The sequence below is a fragment of the Schistocerca cancellata genome, chromosome 4 (genome assembly GCF_023864275.1).
Source record: "Schistocerca cancellata isolate TAMUIC-IGC-003103 chromosome 4, iqSchCanc2.1, whole genome shotgun sequence".
Taxonomy (NCBI): domain Eukaryota; kingdom Metazoa; phylum Arthropoda; class Insecta; order Orthoptera; family Acrididae; genus Schistocerca; species Schistocerca cancellata.
In genome coordinates this window covers 446,030,110-446,056,245 of record NC_064629.1, presented here as the reverse complement: position 1 = coordinate 446,056,245, position 26,136 = coordinate 446,030,110, and the positions used below count along the sequence as shown (strand labels likewise).

The window sequence follows — 26,136 nt, the reverse complement described above, 5'->3', positions numbered from 1 at the left end:
GTTTGTGGATTATGTTTTGGGGGTAGAGTGTGTCTGTGAAATCCTTCATGATACCTTCAATATACTGGGCAAGAGAGTTCTTGGCACAACAAATACATAGATGGGTGGCTACGCAGTATGAGGATTTTTTGGTGTGGAAAGGATGGCAGCTTTCGAAATACAGGTACTGTTGATGGTTAGTGGGTTTAGTGTGGACAGAGTTGTGGACTAAGCTATCAGAGAGGTGGAGGTCACTGTACAGGATGGTGGCATGTTGGATAGAGGAGGACCAGGTGAAGCGGATAGGAGAGGTTGTGAAAGAATGCAGGTAGGGTGACTTGGCCCAGAGTCCAGATCATGAAGATATCATCAATGAACCTGAATCACAATAGGGGGTTAGGAAATCTGAAAGACTAGGACGGTTTCCTCTACATGGCCCATAAACACGTTTGCTTAGGAGGCTGCCATGTGGGTGTCCATGGCTGTGCCCTGGATTTGTCTAAAACAATCACTTTTGACAGTTTCGATATTTAACTTTGATCAACATACAAATGTGTGCCGAATGTTATGGCACCATAGCTTGTACCCTTTTCATCAGCAACTACTTTGATAACTTAATAGAAACTATGAAATTTTTTAGATTGGTAACTGTTAATTGCTTATTAATTCCCTTGGAACAATTTACTGATACACTTATTTTCACAGACGGTGGTTCAAAAACAAATGTTACTAACATTAGCAGTATGACAGAAGTCCACATGCCATTGTGTACACATTTTGATCATCATCCCTCTAAAAGTTCGTTATGTGGATTGATTGACATATGGGTAACTGCACCTGTTGTCTTACCCTTTTAAGTCTGGTCTAACATTCTTTAAATGACTGATCAGTTGACTTGGTCATGTTCACTGACAATAAAGGTTGAATGGACATTGTCAGAATATCTGCATGTACTGTTTAGAAGAGAGTAAAAGTCTCACTAAAATTTTTCCATGTATTTGACTACATAATCATGTTGTGATTTTGACAATTTTGACCACTGTTGCAAATGGACTTCATCATGAAGGCATAATTACAACTGTACCAGTGCCTTTTCAGCTCTAATACACATATGTCCTTTATACCCTTATTACCCATTAGTGAAAATGTTACAGACATATTCTTTGAACTGATGACAGGACTAGAGAGGAAGAGTTGACTTCCTATATTAATAGTAATTTTTATTTGAACTCTTATTAGTTGATCCTCTCCAATAAAGAGCAAGCCACTACTATGGTGTAGTACTGCTCTCATGATGATCATCACTGGTGAAAACAACACAGTATACTCCAAGGCTTTCAGCACTATATTCACTGCTGTGTCATAGGGGATTAGTCTCAGAAGTGCCTTCACCCATAGGCTGGCAGCACTGACAGCTAAGATGATGATGATGATGATGATGATGATGATGACGATGATGATGATGACAACTTACACTGGTACATCGTCATTACCTCAATCACATCTCATATTTCTTTCAAGGTCAATAGCAGCCAAACTAGTATGCAGTCTTCCTTGGACATACTCATTGTGATGTTTTGCCACCGTTCACTTGCTACATCACCCATACTGTTGTGTATCTATAGTGTTCCATTACATATGTGCTAAGAGTTGTCGTGTCTCACTGATGTATATGAATTCTTGCTTGCAGCAGGTCTCATGGACTCCAAGTGTGAGTGTGTTGTCAACAACATCTTTGGTAAAGCCAAGTACATTCTAATTTTGTTGGGCTTTGGCAGCTGTTTTGCCTCTTCTCCTCCCTAAAGCTTGCATTTTGTGTCAGAATAACGCCAGGTACTGTTTTTTATCAAAATCATTTACTCTGAAAGTAAAATATAACTTCTGCTGACCTGGCATGAAGTCCTAACATCTCACGAAGCAAATATTGACATACTACTGAAGTGTTGAAAATTCCAGACCAAACTAGAATGGACAACAGGTTGTTGGCATTCATTTAGAATTAGTAACAGCAACATTGTTAAGTATATCACTAAGTTTAAAAAAAAAATACCACCAATATTGTAGTATAGATGACTTACTACTTGAACACTTAGAGTACCAGTGGTGTCTGCCTGAAACAACCCCCCCTCCCCTTTTTTTAAGCACCATTGCCTTTTGCACGAAACCACACATGCTATTACAAAACAGATGCTACTAGGGTTACACTGAGGTACCTCTATGAATGCAGCGCATTGTAGCAGCCACTAACAAATTTCAATGCAGTGAGCGGCTTGGAGAGTGCGATTTGAGACTAGGGGATTCTGACACTTTTTTTATTTTTTTATTTATTTAAACAGTGATCACATTGAGAAAGTAACACGAATTTGAGATTTTACTACTGGTTTTATGAATGGTTTCAAAATAAAACCACTCTGCTCCGAGTGCATGTTTGATAAGTAAATTTATTAAATTTTAGGCCCATTTTTACTTGCTATTTAGGACCATAATTTGTTTTAGGCATTGTGGGTTAACGGAAGTTTCATGATACGGTATTTTGTCTAGGAAAAGTAAAAATTGCTTTATCTCAAGAAATGATTGGGGGGTGGGGGGTTGTTTGTAAACTGTAACTGTATATCCTAGTGGTTCCAAAGTGAAACAACAAACCTAAAACAACTGACTGTTTACTTTTTGCCATTTTCTTTTTATACTAGTTTCTTACTATCATAATAAAGGTTAATTCTCATAAAAATTTTAAAATTATACTACATAGAGAAATCTACTCCTTAAAATAACTGACTGTTTACTGGTTATGCCATTTGAAGTCACCAACAACAATCAGCTGTCGGACTCGCTCTGTCTGATAGGCACTGCTCATACATGGTTGTTTACATCTTTAAGCGGGTTTAGCGACATCTCTGAACAGTCAAAGGGAGTGTGTCTGTGATACAATATCCACAGTCAATGTCTATCTTCAAGAGTTCTGGGAACTGGGGTGATGCAAAAACTTTTTTTGATGTCTGTATATTTGCTAGCTGACACAAATAGGTGTGTCAGAAGCACAAGTACTGCGCTCTTTGCTTGTGTATTAGATGCTGACTAATATCAAATGTGAGAACAGATGATTTTGTGCACAGATCTGTTACCACAAATAGACACCGAAGCATAGCAAGGAGAAACCACTCCATCTGCTATTACTCTGCACCTCTTAAATTACTACATTCCTTTTCTTAATTTTCACTTCCATTTAGTTATACACGTCATGTATAAGTAGTATTTACCTAAATATGGCACTATTCATACAACGTTTTACGTAAATTATTATTATTAAGAGGTTAGTTTTCAATCCACTAATTACAATGGTATTGCAAGTTTTCCTGCGGGAGGCTATGTTAATAAAGAATAATTTATATCTGAAAGCACTACAAAAATGTGTAATGGTAAGAATAGGATGAGCTAATCAGCAGATTTGAGAGTACTGATACCACTCACTGTAAGGCCTGCATTTCATTCTTTTCAGTAATCTACTTCAGTTTTCCAAAAACCAATTACATTAAAAGCTATCTGTAACTAAAGTTCACACACACCCAAAATTACTTTTGTCAACTGAGCCAGCATCCCTTTAGATTCCAGGATTTGCTTTAAAATTTTGTTGCCCCTATTCTTCTGAATCAGATACCATCCTCCATTATTAAGTTAAGTCTTTAATTAAAGAATTGATTAAATCAACAATTTCAAATATGGAACCTTTGCACAGAAGCAGGTAATCCACCACAGAGGCATTTATCGTGTGCTAATCAAACTGTACTGACAATTTTTATAATTTTCCTAATACCTACCTTTCAGCTAAACCAAATCATTACTGGAGTGTATACCTGATCTACATTATTAAATTTTCAGCATGCAGTTTTACAAACTATGATTCTCAGTATCACAAAATATCACTACATCATTCTACAAGTACCCTCCCCTTCCAAAGATCCTCAGTCCACATTCTGTAATCAAATGAGCAACAGCCCTGTAGCAAAGTGTATGAAAGTCCACACCCCAAGACCAAATGAGTAACATATCTATGAAAGTTAGTGGCAAACATTCAACTGGATAGGATCTTTGTATAATGTGTGTGCATAGGTCTCCCACTCAATTAGCACCTATTGCGAGTCCACGTACTGCTATCATTACATTAACACCCAGATGAAATTGCATTTACAATTATGAATACAATAACAGTTTCATGTTATTCACATCACTGGAGATCTGTGACTCACTTTGTACTATAATGTTTATTTCAGCCTGCATGTGGCTTATGTCTTAACTTTTATATTATGAATAACAGGACAAGTATGTGCAGAAGATGAAAATGTGTTGTATTAATTTTGGTAAACTATGATTTGAAAGATAATCAGGTTCATTGTCACCACTGGACTATTATGATTGCCATATTAGGAGTCAATTCAATGGATTATACAGTAATGTTATGTACAAGTGAACTGTGTACACAAGCTACCACTGAGTGTCACTGTTGTTTATAACATCAAAAAGTAAGGTTGCTTTAATTGGTTGCTTAATGATAATTTGGATGAAAAATCGCATGCCAGATTTTGTTAAATTTACCCAGGGAATAATACTTAAGAATTTTCAATTACTAGAGGCTGGTCATCACTCCAATGAAACTGTCTGATCTGAATAAATCTGAAATCAGGAAAAATTTAACTGAAGTATATTGCGTTCATCACTGAGCTGCACGATCACCAACAGCAGCAGTTTCACATTACAAGTCTTGAATTCTGCACTTGCCACCAAGGAACTTTGATCTACAACCAAGAACGTAAACATTACACAAAGTGCCTGTCCAGGTGAGGAATAGTCTCACCTTGGCACTAATTATCTTAATGACTGACAAAATTAGAACTGAGCGGTAGCAAACAGTAAACGTAGTGTCAGTGAAATACTGAAATGGAATTTTGAATGTAAAATATTGAAGTAGACAGTTCACAGTGTATGAATAAAAGAGAAAAAATTAGTTACGGTGCTGTGCAGACAACACCGGGGATGGTGGTAAATTGAGGATAAGCCAATGGAAAATTTAGAAAGCAACTGTCATCTTTTGTAAACAAGGTCATTCAATAAAAGGACCAGGATGACAACACCATTTTGGACAGAGTTTCAGCCAATGAGGAAACATCTTTGAGTGCAGAGGGTGCAGACAAATCAGTCTGACATAGATATATGAACGAATTGGTGGGAGTGGCGAGACAGCTGAAACTAATATTGAAGAAAAAAGATATGGTACACTGTTTCTGTTTTCAAGTGTTATTTTAACATTTTCAAAATGAGTGACACGAAAGTAAAAACAGTGTTTGATAAAACAGTACAGCAAAGCATTAAAGTGATCTTCAGAATGTAAAACCATATTTTATTGGTTCGTTGGTTGGAGGTATAAAGGGACCAAACTACAGGGTCATCAGTCCCTTTTTCCTGATGCAAGCAAGGCTCAAGGTACAAAAGCACGCAACACCACAACTAAAAAGAAAATGAATGGAACGAACAAAAACAGAGTAAACATACACCACATGGAAAACTGGAAGAAGGTATTAAAACCATAATGCATATGGTCTGGGCTGGCTGATCACAATAATAAAAGAGGATGAGCCAGCCACTCTGCAACACCCTGAAAGGACAAGGCAAGATGAACACACATAGGGAAAAAACGACTACCAAGACAAAAAATGCAAAGAAAGTGTGACAGAGCTAAAATGGAGTGAGGGTGGCGAACTCAGAGAGAAGGCTAAATGCCCACCCTTAGATGGTGGTGTAACCAAAACCAACCGCGGGAACGCCTTGGGCTGCAGATCGGAGCCGCCAGGCGAGGAAGCCCCTGGATCCTGTCCCAGGGTTGGCTGGGTGTTTGCCAAGGCGCGAAAGATTGTGGAGGACTAGCCTGGTGACGCGCACACACTGTGCAACCACGGACCAGGTGCTCAATGTCTCCATCGATCCCTGGCCAATAGACATGTCGTCGAGCCAACGCTTTCATGCGAGACATCCCCCAGTGTCCGCGGTGTAATAAGTGCAGGACTCGGCAGCGTAAGTCCGGAGGGATGACCACCGGATGGGCGTCCGAGTCCGTGGACAGCAGGAGGACATCCTCCATTACCGAAAGTCTGTGAGAGACGGGACGCCACGGGCTGAAGTCAGTTTTCAAACGTCAAGTAAGGTAGGGAGGCCAACCATGGGTCACATAGCGGAGGACTTGCCGCAGAATGGGGTCCCTGCGTGTGGAAGCGGCGATTTGCGTAGCCGTCACAGGAAATCCATCGTGAGTCTCCCGGCGGGCAGAGTTGATGTGGAAGCACAGGACTTCCTGCTGGTCGAACTCCGGATCGGGTCTTGCTGGGAGACGTGACAAGGCATCTGCATTAGTGTGTTGACCGGTGGGCTTATAGCGGATGATGTAAGTGTAATTACGCAAGAACAATGCCCAGCGCTAAAGATGCTGAGCCGTCCGTTCTGGGAGGTGCGAATGGGGCCCAAAAAGCGACACTAAGGGCTTGTGATCTGTGAGGAGGGTGAACTGCGCCCCAAACAGGTATATGTGAAATTTCTGAACTCCAAAAATAATGGCAAGAGCCTCCTTTTTGATCTGAGAGTAATTCCTTTGCGCAGGGGTTAATGTCTTGGATGCATATGCCACAGGTTGTTCCGACCCATCCTCATTCCTGTGTGCCAGGACTGCCCCAATCCCGTACGCTGAGGCATTGGCCGCCACCACCAAGGAACGATCCGGAGAGAAAGGCGTAAGGCAAGGAGCAGTTTTCAGCATCGTCTTCATTCAGGTGAAAGCCTGATCGCAGTAAGTCCACGTGTAAGGTACCCCTTTGCGACGCAGGCGATTTAGGGGATGCGCGACGTGGGAGGCTTGGGTAAAAACTTTAAGTAATAATTGACTTTCCCCAAAAATACCTGGAGTTCGGATAAGTTTTGTGGATGGGGAAGGGCATCGATGGCTGCGACATTGCGGTCCTAAGGACGAATGCCATCTCTACTGAGCCAATGTCCTAAGCACTCCACTTCTGGTTGAAAAAAACTGCACTTCTCCAGCCAACAACGTAAACCCGCAGCCTGCAGGGCGTGAAATAAGTTACTGAGGTTGCACAGATGTTCCTGGCGCATGCACCACGTGACTCAGATATCATCGAGGTGATTGACACAAGTCAGTATTGGTTGCATAAGTTGCTCGAGATACCGCTGGAAAATCGCAGGGGCAGAGGAAATGCCAAACGGAAGACGTTTGTATTGCTAGAGACCGAAAGGCGTGTTGATGATGACGATGGCCTGTGATTCCTCATCCAAAGGCAATTGGTGACAGGCTTCTTCCAGATCAATCTTATTAAAAAGTACTCGCCACCTGCCAGTTTAGCGAGAAGGTCTTCCTGTCGAGGAATGGGATAAGTTTCGACCAAAGACTGAGCGTTGACCGTAGCCCCAAAATCCCCACAAAGCCGAAGCGATCCATTGGGTTTCCTGATGACCACTAAGGATGTTGCCCAGGCACTCGATTGTACTGGCTCGATAACCCCCACAGCCTGAGCCGATTGAGTTCCTGCTTGACGGCCACACGCAAGGCTACCGGAATAGGCCGAGCCCGACAAAAGCGAGGCCATGCATTCGGCAGCTAAGTGATGTGTGCCTGGAAATCGGAAGCGCAGCCCAGGTCTGCCAAAAACAGGGAGGAAAAGGACACGCACAGATCGTCTAGGTCCTGAAATGGAACCGTAGTTGAAACGAACTGCACTTCGTCTTGAATGGAAAAGCCAAACCGTGTAAACACATCAAGTCCAAAACTGTCCGAAGCCGATGGGTGGTCCACCACAAAGAGGGTAAGGGGCCGGGGAATGTTTTTGTAGATGGCCATAACAGAAAACTGTCCACAGAGAGGGATGGAACCATCACTATAGGCTACCAACCTCCGAGAGGGTGAGGACAAGTCTGGAGACCCGAGACATGCATACGTCGTCAGATTGACCAATGAAACGGTGGCCCCCTTATCGACCTGGAAAGTGACGTCCTTGTTAAAGATGCATAGGGTGAGGAATAACTTTTGAGCCAATGTGTCGGTCCGAGGGGCGACTGCGTGTAAAGCATGGACGGCCTCCTGTTGGCCTGCAGGGGCGGGACGGGTGCGGGTCAAGCGGCTACGACAGACTGATTGAAGGTGGCCTTCTTTCTCACAGAGCGAACAGGTCTTCCAGCGATGGGGACAGTCAGCTCGAGTGTGGGCCAAGAAGCACTGGGGCCATGATGTGAGGAGGTCACGCGGCCGACACCGAGGTGCGACAGCGGTTCGGACACCATAGAGACGTCAGACAGCGAGGAATCTCGATGGTGTTGCCCTCTGGAGACTGCGCCCCGTCGACGGTGGGAAGGAGTGGATCATGACGTGGACTCGACCGCTGCCACCTGGGGCCACGCCATGAGATGTTCGTTCACCGCTTGAGCAATTTTGAAGGAATGGGCAATACGCAGAATGTCTTCCAACGAGGGGTTCTCCAACTTTAACGCCGCAGTGCGGATCTCTGGATCGGGCGCCAGTTGAACGACCACATCCCGAATTAACGAATCTGCATATGACGCCTTCCACTGCTGATTGGTGCACGTGAAGTTGCATTTGCAGCTGAGGCCTTGCAAATCTGTCACCCAGGAACGGTAGGACTGACCTGGCTGCTTGTGGTATTGATGGAATTCCAAGCGAGACACAACCACGTGGTATCGCTGGGAATAATATTTAGTTAGCAACACACAGATCTCGTGAAAGGAGAGAGCCACAGGGTCGGCCAATGGTGCCAACTTGCGGAGCAAAAAAAAACGTGTCCAGTGAGGCCCAAGACAAGAATAACGACCGCTGCAGAGAGTCATCCGACATCTGAAAGGCCGTGAAATGTTGTTTCAGATGATGCAGGTAAGTTTCCCAATCCTCTTTTGCGTCGTTGAATGGTGGGAACGACGGCGGACGTAGGAACGTGTCTGAAAGCGGGGCACCTGGGAGATGAGGTGGGAGGGAATCCCGCTTATTGACCCTGTCCGAGAACAACTGCACCGACATCTGTAAGACCTCCAACTGCTGCCGCTGCTGTCACATGAGCTGCTGCCGTTGCTCCAAGAGAGTGAGTATCTCTTCCATACTCCTATGTTCCGTTTACCTCATCACCAATGTAGTAACCAAAACCAACCGCGGGAACGCCTTGGGCTGCGGATTGGAGCCGCCAGGCGAGGAATCCGCCGGTGGTGGAACACGGACCACCAGGTAAACACAAGGACGAGTCGGACGACAGACCAACAACAACGACTGACTATGACCGTCACAACAAAGAAGAGATAAACAACGGAGGCTTGTAGAAACCACAACACCAAACACCAACAGTAAATCCACTCGGAACCAGAGCCAGGCGAATGTCAACAATGAGCAACGACCAGAACACAGTACCACCGAGATAGAGACGCAATCCAGAGCGAGTACCAGACTGACTGGACTAGGGCAGAGCGGGTCCCTATATACGAAACTGGAGGGAGCGGCTATTGGCCGCAGTCTGCACATGGTGTAGCGGTGGCGCCCTCGCTGCGCGAGAGCCGCTGTGCAGAAGAGCTGCCGCGGACGCAGAGCCCTCTATGGGCTGGCCATGTCCATTTGTTCTGGGGCATGTTCGACTTCCGCGACGGGAGGTACTAGAGATGGTACGATAAAAAACCACCACAAATAAAACGTAAAACTAAATCTGTTGAGGCATTGTTGCCCAACACTGAAGGTATGGTGCTGGGAACGTAAAAATTCCGCTGCAGAGAGGCTAAAAGTGGGCAGTCCAGCAAGATGTGGACAACAGTCATATGTGAGCCACAGTGACACTGAGGGGGTCCTCGCGATGGAGGAGGTAGCCATGTTTTAATCTGCCAGGAAGTTTCATATCAGCGCACACTCCGCTTCAGAGTGAAAATCTCATTCTGTAGGTAGCCATGTGTTAGCCACGTATGGCCAATGCGGAGCCGGCAGAGAACCATACAGTCCCTGCAAGAGGCCTGCATGGAGGTCTTCCACACATTCGTAGTCTCCTTAAGGGCACGTAGTTTGTTGTGCGTACTGAGGCTATGTCATTCCTTCTCCCAAAGTTGAAAAATGTTGCGGCGTAATAATGATCACAGGTCAGTTACAGGGATGCCGATCTGCAGAAGAAGTTTCCGTGTAGCCTGTTTGCAAGTTCATTTCCTGGGATTCCGGCGTGGTCTGGGGTCCACACAAACACCACGGAACGACTGGACCATTCCAGGGCATGGATGGACTCCTGGACGGTCGCTACCAAAGGATGGCAGGGGTAGCAGTGGTCAATAGCTTGTAGGCTGCTCAAGGATTCAGTACAGAGAAGAAACGGCTTGCCAGGGCATGAACAGATGCACTCAAGAGCACTAGAAATGGCCGACAGCTCTGCAGTGAAAACACTGCAGCCATCTGGCAAGGAGTGCAGTTCAATATGTCCTCTATGAACATACGCGAGCTAACGTGACCATCAGTCATTGAGCTGTCACTGGAAACAACTACGTGGCCCCAGTACATGTCAAGAATTGAGAGGAAGCGACAGCAGAGAGCTACAGGGTTAACTGAGTCCTAGGTCTACACCAAGGAGGTGTTTGTGAATGGACCTCGAGTATAGGTAATAAAGGCAAGGACTCCACTTTCAGACAGAATCTCAATCTTAAGCCCTGACCTGGGCATCCGATGCAGGAGATGAACCACCATGGATGAGAAAAGGAGACAGTAATTCGGATTCTCAGGAGAACTATGAATGTGTGCAACATAACTGGTGAGCAGTTGTGCACGCCTGATATTCAGTGGAGGGACTCCAGCCTCTGCCAGGACGCTGGTCACCAGACTCATCCTGAAAGCTTTTGTCACTGGTCGAATGCCACAGTGATGCACTGGGTGGAGTAGATGCAACTCTGATGGTGCCACCGAATCGTAAACCAGACTCTCATAGTCAAGGCAGGATTGAAGAAAGGCTCTGTGTAGCTGGAGCAACGTAGAATGATCTGCACCCCAGTTGGTGTTGCTCAGGCAGCGGAGGGCATAGACGTGCTGCCAGCACTTCCACTTCAGCTGACGAAGATGAGGAAGCCAAGTCAAACGGGTGTCAGAAATCAGTCCTAAGAATTGGTATGTCTCCACTATAGTGAGTGGATCAAAGTTCTGGTTCTGGATGAACGGTACAATGCCGACAGTGCATGACACACGACTTTGCGGCTGACAAATGGAAGCCGTGGGCTAAAGCCCATGACTGTGCCTTGTGGATGGCTCCCTGTAGGTGCCGCTTGGCAACACCAGTACTGGAGGAGCAGTGCAAAACGCAGAAGTTGTCTGCATACAGAGAAGGTGAGGCTCACAGCCCGACAGCTGCTGCTAGACGTTAATTGCCACTAAAAATAGAGATACACTCAATACAGAGCCCTGCGGAACCCCATTCTCCTGAATATGAGGGAGGGCGTGGTGGGGGGTGGGGGGGGCTATGGGAGGCACCAACTTGGGCACAGAAAGTATGGAGCAATAGGATATTTTGGATTAAAATCAGGAGCAGGCCCCAGAGACCCCACTCGTATAATGTGGCACGGATATGATGTCACTAGGTCATGTCGTAAGCTTTCTGCAAATCAAAAAAGACAGCAACCAGGTGTTGGCATCTGGAAAAGGCTGTTCAGATGGCAGACTTGAGGGAAACTAGATTATCAATGGTAGAGCGACCCTGACTGAAACCACCCTGGCATGGAGCCAGTAGGCCATGTGACTCCCAGGTCTCAACACAACTGCCGACTTATCATATGTTTAAACAGCTTACAAAGAACGTTGGTGAGGCTGATAGCTATCCACATCAAGCAGGTTTTTACCCGGTTTGAGCACTGGAATGATGGTGCTCTCGCACCACTGTGATGGAAAGATGCCATCGCACCAGATCTGGTTGAAGATGACGAGATGTCACTTGTAGTTGGACGAGAGATGTTTGAACATCTGACTGTGGATCCGATCTGACCCAGGAGCTGTGTTGGGGCAATGTGCAAGGATGCTGAGGAGCTCTCACTCTGTAAATGGAGCATTATAGGGTTCACTGTGACGTTCAGTGAACGAGAGGGCTTTCCTTCCCATCTGCTGTCTGAGGGTGCAAAATGCTGGGGGACAATTCTCCAACATGGAGGCTCAAGCATAGTGCTCAGCAAAGTGCTCGGCCATTGCGTTTGTGTCGGTAGATAACACGCCATTGACATTAATGCCAGTAACACCTGTCAGTGTCTGGTACCCACAAACACATCTGATCTTCGTCCAGACTTGGGAAGGTGACATTTGGCACCCAATGGTCGAGATGTACCTCTCCCGAATGCGGGCATGGAGCCGTTTAAAAGCTAACAGGTGCTCTACGGAAAGGTGCTGCTTATGTCGCTCTAGAGCTCACCGATGCTCTTTCATGGCCTCAGCGATTTCCAGCGACCGCCAAGGTACTGACTTTTGCTGGGGGCACCCTAAAGAACAAGGGATTGTGTTTTCCACGGCAGAAACAATCGTTCTAGTGACCTGCTCAACTACCACATCAATGGCACCATGTGGGGGAGATTCAACGGTGACAGCGGAGGTGAAAGCTTCCCAGTCTGCCTTGTTTAAAGCCCATCTTGGTAGACATCCAGGTGAATGGCACTGGGGGAGTGACAGGAAGATGGGAAAGTGGTCAGTACCACATGTCATCGAGGGCTCTCCAGTGGACAGATGGGAAGGAGTCCTGGGGTGCGGAGGGATAAATCAATGGCCGAGTAAGTGCCATGAGTCACACTGAAATGAGTGGGGGCCCCAGTATTTAAGAGGCAGAGGCCAAGTTGCGACAGGAAAGTTTCGACATCTCTGCCTCGGCCAGCAAGCACAGTGCCATCCCACAAGGGGGTTATGGGTGTTAATATCTCCCAAATGTAGGAAAAGTTTAGAGAGTTGATGAATCAGTGCAGCCAATGCATTCAGGGGTACTGCACCAACTGGAGGAAGATATATGTTGCAGACAGTTACTTCCTGCGTCATCCTTATCCTTACAGCCACAGCTTCAAGATGGGTTTGAAGTGGCATAGGTTCACTGAATACTGAGTTCAGGACACAGACGCAAACTCCACCTGACACTCTATTATAGTCAATATGGTTCTTGTAATATCCCCTACAGCTGCGAAGGGCAGGGGTCCGCATTGCCAGGAACCAGGTTTCCTGGAGGGCAATGCTGAAAGCAGGTGTAAAGCTTAACAGTTGCCATAGCTCAGCCAGGTGGTGAAAAAAACCACAGCAATTCCACTGGAGTGTGACATTATCTTAAGGCTGGGAAGGCATTAAGCATATAAGGAGGCAGGTTACACCTCAGGATCACCTGCTGCCACCAATTGAGTATTTGTATCCATTCCTATTGTGATGAGGCATCAGTGAGATGTAAGTCTTCAGGTGACGCAGAGATTGGTAGGGAGTGGTGGTGTTGGGACCACTGGAGGGTCCTTTTTCTTAGCAGACTTCTTTGTTCAGGTGACACAGAGTTCTCCATCTCATCTGAGGAGGAGGTGGAGGTGGAGATCCAGAATTGGTAGGGAGTGTTGGTGTTGGGGCCACTGGAGGGTCCTTTTTCTTAGCAGACTTCTTTGTTTGCTTGCCCTCTCACTTCTCCTTAAGGGCTTGCTGGGAGGACTTCTCTGAAGTAGCTTCAAAAAATGGCTCTGAGCACTATGGCACTTAACTGCTGAGGTCATCAGTCCCCTAGAACTACTTAAACCTAACTAACCTAAGGACATCACACACGCATCCATGCCCGAGGCAGGATTCAAACCTGCGACCGTAGCAGTCGCGCGGTTCCAGAGTGCCTAGAACCGCAAGGCCACCCCAGCCGGCGAAGTAGATTCAGGCATGGAGGAAGACGGTGAAGCTCTTCATCCAACAGCTTTTGGCTCCTTTAGCCACTGGCGAGTGTCCGCTGTGGCATTAGTGGGGACCTTGGGAGAGAGGGTCCCAGGGACCCCTTCCCCACAAGAGGAGCCGGAGGAGGCTGCTGCTTCTCCAGCTGGAGGGGGAGGGGACTGATGGCCCCTGTGTTTGGGGGAGCCTTGCTCCTGAAGTAGGTACATTGGGAGCAACAGAAGAAGGTTATCCACCCTACCACCAAAGGGGCAGATGTATTCTGAAGGCCCCACTGTTTGTGGCACAGAATGTGGTATGACTGGTACTTATGATGGTGATGGTTATGTAGCTATAGCGTATGTGGATGTCAACCGAACGGGTTATAATCATTCAAATTTACGTTTAGCCTCAGCAGGAAGACATGTGCCCAAATTTCCAGCACATAAAGCACTGCATAGGAGGGACGTATGGTTTAATGTCATAGCGGTAAACTATCACCTTGACCTTTTCATGCAATGAATCACCCTCAAAGGCCAAGATGAAGGCACCGGTAGCAACCTCGTTGTCTTTGGATCCCCTGTAAACACGCTGGATGAAATGAACACCCCACCATTCTAGATCGGCGCGGAGCTTGTAGTCAGACTGCAAGAGGTGGTCACAAAGGAAAATAATACCCTGGATCATGTTGAGGCTTTTATGGGGGGTGACGGAAACAGGAATATCACCCAGCCGGTCACAAGCGAATAACACCCAGGATTGGGCTGGGGATGGTGTATGAATGAAGACTGCACTGCTTCTCATCTTGGACAGCATTGTCACTTCCCCAAACTTATCCTCAATATGTTCAACAAAAAATTGAGGCTTCATAGGTAGAAAGGAGTCCCCATCCATTCTGCTACAGACTAAATACCGAGGCGAATATGACTTATTTCTGTAGCCCCACGTTCTTCCCATGGTGTAGTGAGGGAGGGAATCAATTTAGGGTCATATCTGTCAGCATTGTACTCGATCTTGCCCTTCTTAGAGACTGCTGGTACCGTACGGTCACCAACAAGAGATGACTTAGTCCGCTTCACTGCGTGTCATCTGCCCTGATGCTACCCTCTCTGATCAGGGGCTCTTCCCACACATGCCACACAGCCACAGCAAAGGCCACCTGGTATGCTGGCCACTACCGGGAGTCCTGATGCCCCAGGAAGACTGGCATCTACTCCTTGGCATACGTGGGGAGTTTACAGCTCAGGCATCAGCAGTGCAATCCCTGTGTTGTCAGGGGGCTACCACCAAATGGGTACATGACGGCCTCAGCACAACAGACTGGCTACCGTGCTGGATATTGGGAACAGAGAAATCGAATACTGTCATGGGGGTGAAAGAGGACAGGAGACAACAACAGAAGATTACATAACCCGGAAAGTGTCCTGGCCCAAATAGTTGAATTGCAGGTGGAGATGCAAAGCCTTGACAAGAGGTTCAGGAGATCGAATCTAAGGGCACTATGGATAACTCGTGCACCACATAAGGCGTCCTTCCCAATATTGCCCGCACTTCTGTAGAATTTGGAAAGTGGCAGGTCAAACCATAAAATGGGACCTGAACTTACAGGGCTAAAAAGTGAGAGACTCCTTTTAGTCACCTCTTACGACAGGCAGGGATACCTCAGTCCTGTTCTAGCCCCCAGACCCACAAGGGGAGGCATATTTGAGCAATGTCTTAAATTCAATGCAAAATTGCCTAAGTAGGAGAATACATGAGGTAGCAGAAAATTTGGGATCAAAATAAGATTTTTTGGTTTAGGATATATACAACATCATGACAAACTGTAAGGAAAAATACATGGGATGAGGACTGGATTACAAAACATGGCAAAAAATCATCATTCCATCAGGAACAAAATGTCTGCTCACAAAGTTACATTGGCTATTAAAACAACTGAAAAGTTTGAAGAACAAAATGTTGAGCATTCACAAAATTTTCCAACTTTGGTACTTCCACCTATTCATATACATACAAAAAATTTTAGCTAGGAAAGTTCTGAGCTTAAAGAACAGGTTATGGCAACTATAATTTGATTATTTTCCCAAGTCGAGTGTCAGGATAATAGAAAAGTGTACTCACCTGAAATTAGAATTATTGCATATTATAAGCTCTTTCACTGGTGTGAAGGTATTTTCACATGAACAAAGGCAACTACAGAAACACAGTAACTCAATCATAAGTACATTCTTACTCTGTAATGAGCCACCAGAGACTATACGCCCCTTATACCAAAAATTCAGAAAATATTCCTGAACAACCTGTGAAATTTTGTCAGTTGAATTTGGGTTCACTCTGTATAAAGTACACTCATTTAAACAATCATAATGTAACTGTATATTCACAGATGAAAAGTGTTAGTTTTAGAATAAGTTGTCATAATCTACATCACAGTTATATATCAGAAATACTATCACTGGGACAGAAACATTACTAACAAGTTCATGAACAATAAGTTTCAACGACTTTCTGCTCTCAGTAGCAAAACTTATTAGGCCGTGCATAACAGGTTTCTAACAAAATATTAACAGAATCCATATTAGTAGTTAAACTCCTCACATGAATCCTGCACAACAGTTTTATCTCTCCTTATTAATGGATCTTCCTCACAATAAATAATATTTGTCTCATATGAAGCATTTTCATTTTAAAAGTAAAACATACTTAGAATTTAATACTGCTACTCCAACAGTGGACCGCTGAGTGAACATCGAGGCTACAAAACTCCACTGCCGAGCTTGTGGATCCCATCTTTCCACTGTATTAAGGTAGCTCCAGCCATCGTGACCACCTACAGCATACAGTGGTCCTTCTAGAACTGCAACACCTGTCAAAAGAATGTATTCATTTTGGGTCAATAGTATATTACTGACTTCTGATCACTATGAGCTGATAGATGTGTATAATGGGCAGTCAAATGAAAATGAGCCAGATGGGAAGTATTATTTTAAAATTGATCACCATAACTGTTAATACATTTATCTGATGGCAAGACAGGTACAAGTCAGTCCATACCATCCTGAGAAAAAGTTCACAGTTGCCAACAGAACTACGATTGCATTCAGACAGCCACCTCTTTGTCCAAAGCAAATCTATGGCCACGAATGTCTTCTCTTTAGGATAAGCCCACATGTTGCCAAGATCGTTTTGTCTACGCTGCACAAGTTAGACATAGGTTCCACCTTTTATGCAAAAACAGTCTTTTCTCTTGTTACTCAAATATGTTTCAGCATCTCTGTGCCATGTTTTGTTTATTGAAAACTGTACAAAGAGAACATATTTTAGGTTTTAGCTGATCAACGATGTCAGGCCTAAAGACAGGTTTTGTTCGTTTTTGTTCTTCCCATGATTTTACTTTATATGGTTTGTCAGGATTATATGCATGGTATCCTGCAGTGATAGCTTATCTGCCAACCAAATGATGTAAATGTGAATTTTATTGGCAAGTTACACATTCCTTGATTTATAAAAAACTTGATTTTGGTATGGTAAAATGTTTTGTGTATATACTTGTTATTACTCACAGTTTGTTGTGGCTGATCCTTCTTTTGCATTTTAAGGGCACTACACACACACACACACACATTACTGTAGCTTGTGTAATGTCAGTTTCACAAATGCCTTTTCACTTTGCAAAACGTGGTGTGTGTGTGTGTGTGTGTGTGTGTGTGTGTGTGTAAGCTCCTTTAGGCATTTGTGTTGCCTTTTCTGTAAGGTTCTTTTAATGTGTTAAATAATGTGCCTTTACAGAGTACAGGACACCATACAGATAATTCTGAAAAACCATATAATGTAAAATCATGGTAAAAACAAAAACGAGAAGAAACTGCATTTAGGCCTCACTTTGTTAGATCAGTTACAACTTAAAATATGTTTACAGTTTTCAATAAATAAAACCTACTGATGATGGCACAGAGGTACCAAAACATGTTTGAGTAACAAGAATAACAACAAAAATTGTAACTGCACGCAAGTGGGGGGTGGCGGGTGGGGGGAAACACACGCACGCACGCACACACACACACACACACACACACACACACACACACACACACACACACACACAAACAAGAGCAGAAGATCTGCTGGGAAGCCCTTACACATCCTCTATACAGTCCCCATCTCTTCCCATGCAATTTCCACATTTCTGGAACTGTGAAGAGAAACTTCTGATGAAGAGGTGCATGCTTGGATACAATCACTCTTCCGTAGGCAACCATGAACATTTTTCCATGAAGGTATTGACTATCTTGTCTGCCAGTGGGATAAACGTATTAATAGTTATGGCGATAAAACTTTTTAAATAATAAATATTTTCCATCATTTTCCATCTGCCTCATTTTCACTTGACTGCACCTTATATGTAAGCAGTGTTAATTAGCTCACTGACCATTAGCAGAATTTTCCAGGTATGTATACCAAACTTCTATACAGGGTAGTAAAACCAAAGATTCTGGCTTAACCTTCCACATGCCCAAGCTTATCAAAGAATGACATTATAGTTAACCTACAAAATAGGAACTAGTTTTCTGAGGATCTGGTACCAATTACCACCTCACACTGAACACCAATGAGAGATGCTTTTTACTTGTTTTACAGCATATCTCAGTTTTCTTTACATTAAACTGCTGCGAAATACTGTCTAGACTATGTGATAATACAGAAGCTTCTTGAAAATGAAGAAACTTATGCACTGATTAAGTCCATCAAATGAAAACCAGTGTCTGTGAGTGAATCTGTTCAAGTAGATCAACCATTTTGCTAGTGAATATGCTGCTGAAAGCTCTTGGTCCAATGATATGCCTCTTCTAAGAGCTCTTCCATACACAGGTATCTAGATTTAATAAGGATAATACTTTTGATTGAAAATGAGAATATGGATAATCTTTACCTAGCATTACAACAGAAGCATAGAACAAAACTAATACGAGGGTGGTTTGGTAAGTCTGGTAAAAAAGCAATAATAAGAGTTTATTTCGTAAGCAATTCACCTTGCTTCTCAACGTGATCTGCTTTGAGGGATATATACTTGGTCCAGTGAACCTCCAGCTTTTTCATACGGTCGAAAAAACAGGTTCTGTCAAACTCTGCAGAATACTCATTGACTGCAACTATCACTTCCTCATCTGATGAAAATTCCTTCCTGGCAAGCCAAAGTTTCAAGTTAGGGAACAGGAAGATGTCACCTGGGGTTAAGTCTGGTGAATAGGCTGGATGAGGATCCAATTCAAAGCCCAATTCATGCACTTTCACCATTGTTATCACTGATGTGTAGGATGCCTAGTGAAAGAGCACTTTATTGTGTGTCAACCTTGGTTTGTTTTCAGCCAACGCAAGTTTCAAATGATCCAACTATGAAGCATAATATGGTCCAGTTAGAGTTCTGCCATTTTTCAAGTAAGTAATGAGAATTACTCCTTGGGAATCCCAGTGGCCATCACCTTATCAGCTGACAAAATAGTCTTTGCCTTGTTTGGTGAACTTTCACCACCCATTGTCCATTATTGTGACTGCTGTTTTGACTCCCACGCGTAATGATGGATCCAGGCTTCACCAACAATCACAAATCGGTGCAAGAAGTCTTGCAGCCTGTGATTAAACATCACCAGACATCGTGCTGAAATGCAGTGTCAGATGTGCTTTTGGCCAACTGTAAGCAATCGCAGCACCCATCTCACACACCACTCTTCCATAGCCAATACTCCATGCTAATATTATGCACTCACTCAGTTGAGATGCTTGTAATCCCACCAATCTCATGAATTTTTATTTAGTGGACTTGCATTACCATATCATGGATTTTGTCAATAGTTTTCTTTTGGTGGCCTCAATTGGACAGTCAGAGTACACTTCGTCCTCAGAGTTTGTCCAATTACATTTAAATTAATTAATCCTTAAGTAAATGGTCTTCAATGATGGTGCACAGGCCAAGTGAACTTCATCCAATTCTGTTTTTATTTGTGTGGCAGTCCAATCCTTCAAGTGAAAATATTCAACAGCAGCATAAAACTCTGTTTTCTCCATTTTCAATAGCAGTCAACACACTGTCCAGTTCATATTGCTGTTAACAGTGAGCTGTATGTGGTACATTGTTGAAATTCTTTATATTGTCCTTGGAACAACCAAGCTCACTAACTAATGTTCCATTCTTTCATGGAAATTTACCACACTTGTCAAACCACCCTCATATAAATCAAGTGGTTTAGATTCCTAATGTTATCCAGAAAGGAAAGCTGCAAAGTTTTTCACAATTAATGATGATGTCTGTTTCTTTTTTGGTCTGTTGGCTACATCTGGACTGATTTACTTTGATCATGAAAATTAAGTCAATTTGTGGGCAACAGGCTGTACAAGTGGAGAAATATTTTTAACACAAAGTAGAAGCAAGAGTCTATCTTATTATACAATGCACATTGTTTCTAAATAAACACCTTCCTATGTAGTTTAGACTGTTAACATACAACAGTGCAGTGGACCACCTGGCTAGAAGGTTCAAACACAGGTGGAAAAATTTAGGGATGATAAAACACTATTGGCTACCCCCTTTACAGACAAACAATCCAATCTGTATTAAGTTATCTAAGGAAACGATGGTAAATTAAAGCTGGTTGGCTGAATGAGGTTGATCTCATTCCTACCAAATGTAGTTACAATGAGTTAACCACTGGGCCATCTCAATCACTGGTGGAGGAGTTTTATCACTATGCTTGGGTTAGACCCAGAACTATTCAGCAGTGCTTTGCAGCGTGAGTGGATTGACACTTGTTTTTTCTGCGAGATGGGTAGAGTAAGCTCACAGCTCCCCCCGGTGTTATTGAAGAGGAATAAGCTGTGGGCTGGCATCTTGTATCCCACTGTTCCTCTATCATCTACATCATTCTACAGGAGAATTATTCAATATACAACACAGATACAACTGTACAATCACTAATAGGTCTAAGGAAGGTACTGCAAACCCTCTTCACTTGAATCACTTCACAAAAAGCAGAGAGAACTTTCCACATTGGTAGCAACTGGTACAGAACTAAATAATTTTAGACAGGATAAAAGATAAGGACCTATTTCTCTAATTCACTTATGTTTTACTTATTTCTGTGCTGACTGACACTGTTGTGTACAAGCCAGCAACTCTGCTCCCTGCTGCTGCTGCTGCTGCTGCTGCTGCTGCTGCCGCCGCTGCCGCCATCTTGTCAATAGCAAAGTAATTTTAAGTATATGAGTAGTGTGTTATCCACCTTGACTTATCAATGTTTATGTGAATGTTATGGCAACAATGATCTCTGTCAGAAGCTGAAAACTGTGCCAGCACACAATATTACTGAAAGTCTAATTACCTTATTTGTAAGATGAGGATTCTCCCCAAATTCATCATTCAAAAACGAAAGTACAAGCTCATCTTACATTCACAAATAAAGCTTGGGTTGCTATGGTCAATGAGGGGGTCATTTTACATTTGCAGGTAACACTTTGGTAGTTTCCATCACAAGCAGAAATTTCAGAAGGGTGGGATGTGATGCAGTGGCACCAGCTTGCGCACAGGGTAGTGGCAAACAGGCAGTAAATTTTGTCATGCTGCCAACCATGGTAATGCGTCCCATGTACCATGCTTAAAAACAAATAAATAAATAAATAAATAAATTCAGAACTGAACTGACTTTACCAGTGGACAAATAATCAGCAATAACATACATTTCTACAGGGGACAAATTAATTCTAACATAAATACCTTTGCGCATAAAACATGAAACACAGCACAACAAAGGAAATGTCAGGTTCAACAATGACAACAAATGAGGAAGTGAACTGTTAGCCTGAATTGGTTCAATTTTTGGTGATTCAGCACCAAAGCTCAGAAAAAATAACATATTATTGTTATTCAGTTTGCTTAATGCTGTAAGTGGAGCGAATATTAGTAATTGATAATTAATGCAAATCACAGGCATGACCATTGAGAAATGTAGATCTACGAGTTTGCAGTTCACAATTGGTTCACACAGACAACACGACACTGATTTTAAGTTCATAACCACAAACAACTGAACAGCAGGAAGAAAATTCTATGTCCCAAAAGCAAATCATAGCAGATGAAGAATAAATTCAAATTCACCAATTCTAGATGCCAGTCTTTCAAGAGATGACATCATGAAACATCTCATGCATTGGAGCAGCAGGTTGTTCAGAATGTGTCAAAGAAAGACAATTTAGGCTTTCCAATTACTCAAGAAATTATCCAAATGAAGACATTGGAAATAAAGAGGAATTCTCCAACAGCATGCATTGCAGAATTCAAAGGAAGTACGAGCTGGTGGGTGGAGATGATGATGATGATGATGATGATGATGATGATGGTGGTGGTGGTGGTGGTGGTGGTGGTGGAGCATACATAGTCACACAGAAAAACACTAGCTCAGTGACTTAAACTGGTGTTTGATGAAAAACTGCTTGTTTATCAGCATCATATAATCTATCTAAGATAAAATCACAACTTTTGATCATATGGAATATTAAACTATTTTTAAGCAGATTTTAAGATCTTTTATCAATAAATCAGTCAATAAATCTGGCTAACCAGAACACATTAAAAATAAAACATTCTCAAGGGGTCTCATAAAAAAGAAGGTGGTCATCATACATTCAGGATCATCTTATATTCATGTAAATACAGCATTCATAAACATTTGCTTGCCTATCTATGAAAAACTACACCAATACTGCTTGCAGGAAAATGGGTGCCTCTATCCTTCAGCACTCAGGGATACTATTTTCAGTACTGAGCAACTTTTATTGGCACCTGAAAAGCAGGTAATGACAAACAGTGAGGTGACATGTAAACAAAGAAAATCAACTTATGATGTCAGCTGATTCCACATGTAAGCACTCTTTGTGTAACCTACCATACTGGAAAACTACACAAAGACATTGAAAATAAGACTGATTCGTTTTCCCCGTAACATGGAAATGGATCACTTATTCCAGAGATACATTGGACAGTAATACTACCTACTGTGTTACCTCTACCTCTAAAAGTGTGTAGCAGAAATTGTGTAGTACCCCATAAATTCAGCATGATGGAATCAGCTGATAGTGGAACTTTGTTAAAACAAAGTTTATAGAAAAAGATAGTGCAACACTGTAGGTTCAAATAAAGCTGATGTCTGATAAATAAAATCATTACCCAAAAGAACACACACAGTTATTATGCATTACTGAATAATTTTTTAAGTGTATTTTCACTTCACTGAACATAAATACATAATCTTAGCATCTTCTCAAAGAGGAAAATCTGAAGCTTTTACAGTGGCTTTAGGTGTGAGCTCCACATGTATAATGAATGACAGTCTGATGGTAATCTCTTTACGATGAAATCCTCTCAGGCAAATTTGGTGCAATTTTTGTAATGGCTATGATACAGCATATTTTCGCTTCTGACATCACTGGAATTGAAGGGCTGTAAATACTCTCCTTGATGGAAGTCCAAAAGAACTGAGAGTCTGGTGGCCATGAGAAAAAATTTCGTGTTTCTATCAAAGAATCAAAGAACCTGATTGATTTAGGTAAGGTAGTAAGTTAGTTGATATGTCAATGTGGTGAGGTCCTACCATCATCAAAATTGAACTCCTTTTCTCTTCCTTCATCTAGCCAATATTCCAAGATGTCATATACATGTGTACTGGGATAACTTTCTTGAAAGAAGCTGGGATAAACATGTTGCTTGTAAGTAGCACAAATTTGCTTACTTTTGTACTATCACATTTAATTTCAGCTCCCCTAATTCTAATATTAAAGCTTTTGACTTTCAGAAATAAATGACGTGTCACCTGTTAATTTGGAATTACTTATTCCAACAAACCCTCTTCTTTTCCAGTAATGGCCATAAGTGTCTCACAAAATGTCTGACATTATGGGCATCATACGGTGTTGCAATGTGTGTACCTTTGCAGTTTTGACAGTAACACACAGCACTTGCTTTCACACATTCTTACTGACTGTTGTATTTGTAACAATTTGCTCACTCCCCATGATGATTGTCTGTACATTCTGCAGGGAATTTGGTTACATTTATTGACTGTATCTCCATTTACACATGTCTCATACCACATCCTTTCATTGTGACAATGCATCCTCTGTCACAAATTTGTTCTAAGACAGACATCACAATAGGAGAAGAATGTCCAAATTGCTACAAAATGTCTGCTGAACTGCAACACTGTCACGTATTTATATCTAGTGTTGATAATGAGAAGCACGAGTTACGAAATTAGCCAGTAATCTACAATCAATCGATCGATGTAAGTTGTATATGTAATCATTAATGATCTCCAATCGTAAATACAAATTATGAATTTTCACACAATTCTAAAGAACTATGGTGTCTTTTGATTTATGCACATCAACTCTCAGTAAAACAAGCAATGTTATTACCATTATTATGCACTCTAAACACATAATTACCTAAACCATGACGATGTGTGGCCATAGGAGGAAGCACATTCCATGTTTTTGCTCTAAAGTCGAAACATTCTGCTGTGTTTAAGGTTTTTAATCCATCGCGACCCCCAACAACATACAGCCTTCCATCAATCACTGCCACTCCAAACTGTAAACGTCGACAGTTCATGTGACCAACATTTGACCATTTGTTTGCTCGTAAGTCATATTTTTCAATAGATGTCAATCCTGTCAACAAACAAAACAAACATTAGTTGATTGGACAAAATAATGAGAAGCATAACTGACCGAGGAACATATATACTGCAAGCAATCCTTACTTGAGAACATTTTCACACCAAAAGCAATAAAAGACATGAAGAAATCTGGCAGGGGGAAAAAACATAGTAAACAATGCCCACTATTCAGTCCACAGTACCCACCATACAAGTTAGTGTTTCAAGTCACTTCCAAATCTCATTAGGTGTTTCAAAGTACTGTTATTTTCCTCTGGCCAGAAAGTGCCAAAATAACACTTCCAATATACTGTACAGCAGTTCACAACTAATTGCCTTAAGCACTACAGTATTTCCAAACTAAGTTTCACAGCTAATAGATTATTGGACATTAGTATTATTGTAAATGAAAATTTTTATCAATTAGTTATTGACATGTTTAATGGATCATAATTGCAGCCTCTCACTATCATGTGGAAAGCTGCAATTTTACAATACCAACACCACAGGTTTCCACTCTACTCCAACTGCACAATGTACTCACAGCCTCAGTATTAACTATTCGCTGCTGCTAAATGGATGTTCAGTGCCAACTCAGTTTGGGGATGTCTCTTGTAATTTTGTCCAAGTCTGTGCTCGTCCACTTGGTGCATGTATACTGGCTTTAAGTCAATACACCAGTAGACATTACTGTAGCTTGTGAAAATTGAAGTACTAGTTGTTAGAAAAAAATTATTTAAAAGAATTTTGATACTTACATTTTTCTAAGTTATTCTGATCTAATTTTTAAATTAGCAGGATATAGGAAAATCATTTTAATCAATTGTATTAGTTTCAGCTATCATCTAACACTATTGTATCAATATTTAAGTAATTAAATTAACTCTCTCTCTCTCTCTCTCTCTCTCTCTCTCTCTCTCTCTCTCTCTGTGTGTGTGTGTGTGTGTGTGTGTGTGTGTGTGTGTGTGTGTGTGTGTGAAACTGTTTACTGGACTGCCTTCTTTCAAGGAAAACTGTTTATCAAATTTAATATGGCTCACATACAAAAGCAATTTTCATTTCAAACTAAAGTCCTATCATCAAACTGCAGCTCCATCACATTCACCAACATGGAAATATACAAAGCTTGTAGCATTTTTGTATAAATTATTGCTAACAATGGGAAGGCATCAGACACAGTCTATAGAAACAAAGAACTTTTAAGATAGTTTGGCTGATTAACCCTAACTACTCCACTTTTGAGAAAACCAGCACTGAGGTACGCGATTTGACTCAGAACTGATGGAATTGACAAGTAATTGAAAATTGAACACTTTTTAAAATCATACACAGGGATTACAAACATACTTTCATAAAGATACAGAAAAGACTCTTTTATGACCGCCATTTAAACACTCTTAAAGTTAACATCCTTCAACAAAAGAAGTTTTGGCTAAGCAACCAAAGCACCTGGCTGGGGAATGAAAGACCTGGGTTTAATTCCTACAAGCATTCTGCAGTTCATTTTCCATATGATTTTTCTCTGTATCAAAATTA

The 26,136-nt window shown here is 42.4% G+C and overlaps 1 protein-coding gene across 1 annotated transcript in view; it reads right to left on the bottom strand.

Moving 5' to 3' along the window:
• Nucleotides 1-26,136, bottom strand: part of LOC126183561 (kelch-like protein 5) — a 328,711-nt gene that overhangs the window by 15,177 nt on the left and 287,398 nt on the right. The window contains exons 10-11 of the mRNA XM_049925639.1: nt 24,389-24,613; nt 16,601-16,763 (exon numbers count right to left, since the gene is read on the bottom strand). Of these exons, the coding sequence (XP_049781596.1) occupies nt 16,601-16,763; nt 24,389-24,613 (388 nt within the window). The remainder of the gene's footprint in view (nt 1-16,600; nt 16,764-24,388; nt 24,614-26,136) is intronic.